General features: G+C 35.2%; 1 protein-coding gene across 1 annotated transcript; it reads left to right on the forward strand.

Moving 5' to 3' along the window:
- The first annotated feature begins 1,821 nt into the window (after nucleotides 1–1,821).
- On the forward strand, nucleotides 1,822–4,107 carry LOC128198821 (uncharacterized). The gene is made up of 5 exons (XM_052885941.1): nucleotides 1,822–1,831; nucleotides 2,643–2,704; nucleotides 3,221–3,502; nucleotides 3,726–3,784; nucleotides 4,004–4,107. The coding sequence occupies exons 1-5, from the start codon at nucleotides 1,822–1,824 to the stop codon at nucleotides 4,065–4,067; spliced, it is 477 nt and encodes a 158-aa protein (XP_052741901.1). The 3' UTR covers nucleotides 4,068–4,107.
- The last annotated feature ends 2,974 nt before the right edge of the window (nucleotides 4,108–7,081 follow it).

The raw sequence follows: 7,081 nt of genomic DNA on the forward strand, positions 1-7,081 counted from the left end.
TTTCTTTCAGTACGAATTATATGGGCACGCCTTACTCATAGCAAAAACAGCAGCCCTAAGCACCGCGTATGCTCTTAGCATAGAGATAAGTTCATGGAATATTTAGATTTGTATGTTTGTTGCGGCCGTGTAAGGAGCAGATATTCTGTTTTGTCCGTTCTCTGGACATTTTTATTCATAACCATTTCCATTTCCAGATAGATGAGAATGTTACATAGTTTAATGTGAAACGTTGATTTTTCTTACTTCCATATTTATATTGCTCAATCGAATAAGAAATACAATGAGGTTTTATTAAATGCGGGCAATTTTTGTATTGAAAAACATCAAGTACACTACGCTTATTATAAAATGTATTAATTTTTTAATTGACAAAGATGCTTTGAAGTCATTGGGTCGGCTTCACATTTTTTTCGTTCACACGTTCATAAGAAATAGAACTTTGTGTTAAGTCTTTCTTTAACCATTACAAAAATAACAAATTTATGTTATAAGACTTTCTTTATTAGTACAACTAAATACCATTACAGAAATAAGAAAAAAGGTTATCGCTAGTGTTAAGTCGAGTCAATGTCTCATTGGCAATTTTGCTTTGGCATAGACATTTTTTTTTTTTTTTTTTTTTTTTTTTTATGGTTTCAGACCACAGATTAAACATACCGGCCGCCATGGAGAAATTATGACTGAACACAGGCATAAATTTGTCCATAAAGCTTGCAACATACATTGGAGACTAAAGAAATACATTTCTATTATTTTTACAAACCAAAAAATGAGTTGTGGACTGTATTATTCATACTAAAATAGGTCTGGTACCTTTTGCAACACAAATTCTATCCAGAAAACTAAAGTAAACTATTAAACTAAACAAAGTAACATTTTAACAAAGTAAATTACAATATACATAAAAAAAATTGTATTATTAATTAGGTATGGAAACCTTAGCAAAATATTTTAACAATAAGTTGCATAATTAATTAAGTCTAAGTAGGTTCCATTTATTATGTGAACAACAAGCTGTGGTTCATATATAAGTGATGAACCTTAAAAAAATCAAAGTTTACAAACAAATTAAAACTTTACTCTACTTTATAAAGAACAATAAGACACTATAGTAATGCATACATTCTTACACAATTATTAAACATTATATATAATATACTTCTACCATATTAGTAATTTTTTATATTTAGTTTTTTAAGTAATTACAACCAATACATATAGATTACAACCTTCATGTTGGTAATAAATGCCTTAAGAAAGATGTTTTACATTTGTGTAATTAGTTTTAAGACACAGTTATATTAACTACATACCAATTTAATAAACATTTATCAAATAAATGTAAAAAAATGGGATTTAATAAAGTTAATTGAATAATGAGTGTGACCATCTTTCTGCTTATCCCTCAGAAAAGAAGAAGATGACCATCTTATTGATATTATTTATTTATCATTAAACTGTGACTGGCAAAATACAAAGTTTTGACACGGGTCTTTTAAATACAGAATCCTTGCACTTAAGAGTCACCACACGGGTCAAGTTGTCTTGTCCCGGATGCTTCTCCAAGATTCTACCATACAACCATCTAGATGGTGGAAGATCATTTTCCATCACAAGCACTACATCACCTATATTTGGTTCAGGTAAGACCCTTGACCATTTGTATCGATGCATAAATTGAGTGAGATATTCTTGTGACCATCTACGCCAAAAATGCTGTACCAAACGCTGAGTAAATTGCCACCGTTTAAGGCTAGTGACGTTAGAATTTTCATAATTAGTGTCAGGAGCAAGGATTAAAGGTTCTCCTATCAAAAAATGACCTGGGGTAAGTGGAAAGGGGTTTTTTGGGTCATCGCTTAACTGAGATATAGGTCTTGAATTTAGACATGCTTCTACCTGTGCCAGGACTGTTACCATCTCTTCATAGGTAAGTGTAGCATTCCCAATTGTTCGTTTCAAGTGATTTTTTGTAGATTTAATGCCGGCTTCCCACAATCCTCCAAAATTGGGTGCATGGGGTGGAATAAACTGCCAATTTGTTCCATTGGTTGATAACCAATCTGCAATTTCAATTGCCACAGTTGATTTTTCTTCTGCTAACAAATTCTTCAACTCTTTGGAAGCACCAACAAAATTTGAGGCATTATCACTGTACAAGGTTTTACAAATTCCACGGCGTCCCACAAAACGCTTATAAGCTGCCAAAAATCCTTGACTGGTCAAATCGGTTACTGCTTCCAAATGAATTGCTCGGGTTGCCATACAAATAAACAAACAAATGTACCCCTTATATGATTTATGACCTCTACCCTTAGATGTTCTGAGGTATACAGGCCCTGCATAATCCAAACCACTTTCATAGAAGGGTCTATTTACTGTTACTCTGGCCTTGGGCAATTGCCCCATAAGTTGTTCTCGTTTTTGAGCTGCATATCGTACACACTGAACACATTTTCTTATATAAAACTTCACCCGATTTTTTACATCCAGGATCCAGTATTTTAATCTTAAGTAGTTTACCATTACTTGCATACCTCCATGCAGAGTTTTATCATGTGCATCTGCAATTATAAGATCAGTAAGATGTGCTTTAGCAGGAAATATTATTGGATGCTTTTGGTATTCCTCTATTTCAGCATTTTCCAATCGACCCCCAACTTTCAAGATTCCTGAATTGTCCAGATACGGAGTAAGAGAGGTAAGTTTACTTTTTCTATTAATTTTGCCTTCCTTTTTTAAATCTTCTATCTCCTTTCCAAAATATTGAACTTGCATCTGTCGAATGCAGATTAAGAGTGCCTCATTTATTTCTTCTGCTCTCAACCATTTGGTTTTTTGGATTTGTTTTTGAGGTAGCCATCTCCTACATAAGGCAATTACTCTTACAAGTCTTCTTAGTGTTCCAAATCTCAACAACATATTCTCATGATCTCTAACAACTGCATGATGAACCGGTTTTGCCTTTTCTTCAATGGTTGTTTCATAGGACTTATTGTTATCCAACAGAATCTCTTTATTTTGTAACCACATAGGTCCTTCTTTCCACAATCTTAGATCCTTTAATTCAGAGGGTTTAACTCCTCGAGATGCACAATCTGCTGGATTATCTTTCGATTGTACATGTCCCCAACAGGATCTATCAAAATGAGTAATAATTTCTGACACTCGATTTGCTATAAATGTTTTCCACCTTCCAGGATGACTGCTCAACCAGGCAAGTACTACCGTTGAGTCAGTCCATGCCTTTATATTTTCCCTTGGTGTATTTAAAACCTCTGATACCTCCTTCAACAGTTTAGCCAAGAGAACGGCTCCACAGAGCTCTAGTCTGGGAATTGACACTTGCTTTATTGGAGCAACTTTAGTTTTAGAGGTTACTAAAGCAACATGCACATTTTTATGTTCATCAATAACTCGAACATATATTACAGCTGAATATGCTTTGTTGGAAGCGTCACTAAAACCATGCAACTGCACACATGTGTCACCCTTACTGGTATGTATCCATCTTGGAATTATAAATTTCATAAATTCATTAAGTTCGTTTCTATAACTATTCCATTCTTTTAATAGACTAGGTGTGAGCTCTTGGTCCCACTCGATACCACTTAGCCATATTTTCTGAATAAGTATTTTTGCAATGATTATTGATGGGGCTAACCAACCGAGTGGGTCGAAGAGTCTTGAAATTTCTGATATAACCTTTCTTTTTGTTACAGGTCCAGAAGATTCAGGAAGCTGCACACTATATTGGAAACTATCTGAGATTCGGTCCCAGGTAAGTCCCAAAATTTTAAATATACTGTCAGTTTTAATTTCCAGTTCCTCGATTCCTTTTTCTCGCATTCCCTTTAGCAACTCATCATTATTGCTGGACCACTTTTTTAATATGAAGCCTCCCTTCCTTAAAATTTCCTTTATTTCTTGGTGAAGTTGTTTTCCTTCTTCAATATTTTGGCAGCCACTCAGCAAATCATCCATATAAAAATCTTGTAAGATTATTTCAGATGCTGCTGGGAAATTGCTTCCTTCATCACGTGCAAGTTGCTGCAGTGTTCTAACAGCTAAATATGGAGCTGACGCAGTTCCAAAGGTGACCGTGAGTAATCTATAACTTTTTATTACAGATTCTGGATTGGTTATATCTCTCCACCAAATACGTTGGAAATTTACATCTTCCTTGCTCACTTTTACTTGCCTATACATTTTCTCTATGTCGGCAACAAGGCATATTGGGTTACCACGCCAGCGCATGATCAAGGTACGCAAGTCATCTTGCAGGGTAGGTCCAATCATCAAATTGCTGTTTAATGATTCCCCATTTTTATCCCTACATGAGGCGTCATAGACAACCCGTACTTTAGTTGTATCCTTCTCTTCCCGAATCACACAGTGGTGTGGAAGATAAACTGCTTCAGGTTCATCCTCTTCATTATTAGGTACAACTTCTAGATGACCTAAATCTAGATAATCTTGTATTACATTGCTATACTCCTTTTGCAATTTTTTATTTTTTGACAATCTTTTTTCCAGCATGTCAAATCTTTTTAAAGCAATTTCTTTACTGTTACCATACTTGCATGGTGGGTTGCTGGACTTAAAGGGTAACTTCACAATGTATCTTCCATTTTCATCTCTTTTAGTTGTATTTTTAAACATTTCTTCACATTTTATTTCTTCTTCAGTTAACAACCTTTTTTTGTTTTCTTTTGGTTCAGCTTCTATTTCCCAAAACTTCTGCAATAAATCCCTTTCAGATATTTCAGTGTGCATACTGATAATTGAAGTGCAACATGTCTGTGAACTGCTTATATTGCTGTTCCCAACCTGGCCGGAGACTATCCACCCCAATGTTGTATTTTGGGCCATTGGATAGCCTGGCGGACCCTTTAATATTCCATTGATTAACACTTGTCCATAGACATCCGCACCTAACAAAATATCAATCTTATTAGGTGTATGAAATAATGGATCCGCTAGTTTTAACTTTGACAACTCTTCCCATGCTTGCAATACCACCTGTTTTTCAGGAAGGAAAGAAGTTAGTCTTTTTAATACATGTGCCTTAACAGTTATGTTATATGAAGGATCTTGGAGTGATTGTAACTTCAATAAAACTACAGCCTTAGATACTACTGACCCTTGCTGATCACCACCGAGTCCTATCACATTACTTTCAGTATATATTTTATTCAACTTCAGAAGCTGCACGGTTGCCTCCGTGATAAAGGATGCTTGAGATCCTTGATCTAATAATGCTCTTACAATAATACTATAATTGTTTCTCACCTGGACCTTAACTAAGGCCGTTGCCAATAACACTTGACAATGAATATTTGAGAAACAAGTTACAATATTGCTCAACTTAACTTCCTTTGGTTCTACGGTACTACTACTTTGTGCCAGTGCTTGTGATTTCAAATGACCTTCTTGTGTCTCTGCACCCGTAGGATGCAGCAATGAATGATGTCGCTTATTACAAATTTTACACTTAATAGGCAGACGGCAAGCGAAAACAGAGTGGTTACTATGGAGGCATCCAAAACATAAACGTTGATTTTTAACAAATTCACGCCGTGACTCAACAGATTCTTGTGCAAATTTTTTACAATTAGGCAATTTATGATTATCTTGACAAAAACCACAAGATTGAATTTTATTATTCACTACATGCAAATTTTTGACAGTATGACTCCTTGAGCCTTTAGAATTTTTATTCTCCAAGAACTCCAAAGAGCGAAATCTTTGTTCTAGGAATTCCTTAAAATTTTTAAACGTAGGAATGTCCTCCGATGAATCACTTAATCTAACCTCCCATAGTTTTCTAGATTCAGTGTCTAATTTTAAACAAAGAATATAAATTACAATAACATTCCAATGCTCTGTATTAATACCTAAATTATCTAAAGCACACAAACATTCATTACTTGTATCTAAAAGCTCCTTTAATGATGATGCAGACTCAGTTGTTACATTTCTTTGGCTCATGAACCTTTTCAGTATACCATCTGCCAAGTATCTTTTATTGTTGTACCTCCTATCTAATTGGTCCCAACACATTTGGTAATTTTGTGATGTTACAGGTATGTGTCTTAGCAACTGCTCTGCCTCCCCTGATATGTGCGTCTTAAGGTAATGTAATTTTTGAACTTCATCAATTTTAGAATTACTGTGGATTAAGGACCTGAATAAGTCCCTAAAACTTAGCCATTCGTTATAATTTCCTGAAAATATAGGTATGGATATTTGAGGCAGCTTGACACTTGTGCCTTCTTTAATATCCAAACCCTGGGAAGCACTACCACTAGGCCTATATTCACTAGATTTTTTTAAAATTTGTTTTAGTTCAGATTTATAATCAATATATAACTCTTCAGCCCTTTCATATAGTTCACTCGAAAAATATTGATAGGTTTTCAATTCATCAGTTGCTAATTCCACAATTTTGGTATGATTGTTCATAAATGTTGTAAACTGACATTCTAAACTGTCCAACCGAGCTTCTACGTATGTTTCTGTTAATCTAGTTTTTGGACTCTTTTTAAAGTTCACTTGAGCTTTTTCGATATTGTTAATTAAATTGGATTGCACTCTGTAGAGAGCCTCCATCTTGTTTTATCACTCACTGACACACTATGACTATGAAACCGCTTCAACAAACCCGATGTCCCGAGTCGCCGCCACCGGCAGCAGACCTGCCACCTCTCGTACCGTCTCTCAGACACGAAGGCCGAACACGATGCTCCGTCGCGCCTCGCCCGTAGGACTCCGCTGGGTGCAGCTTGGCGTGGCTTGTATACCGCTTGCTCAATGCGCCTTGACGTCGACCACGAGGCAATTTGTAGTTGTACTTCTCGTGTTTTATTGCGTATCCGGCACGAAGACCAAATTTATGTTAAGTCTTTCTTTAACCATTACAAAAATAACAAATTTATGTTATAAGACTTTCTTTATTAGTACAACTAAATACCATTACAGAAATAAGAAAAAAGGTTATCGCTAGTGTTAAGTCGAGTCAATGTCTCATTGGCAATTTTGCTTTGGCATAGACATTTTTTTTTTTTTTTTTTTTTTT

The sequence above is a fragment of the Bicyclus anynana genome, chromosome 15 (genome assembly GCF_947172395.1).
Source record: "Bicyclus anynana chromosome 15, ilBicAnyn1.1, whole genome shotgun sequence".
In the NCBI taxonomy this organism is placed as follows: domain Eukaryota; kingdom Metazoa; phylum Arthropoda; class Insecta; order Lepidoptera; family Nymphalidae; genus Bicyclus; species Bicyclus anynana.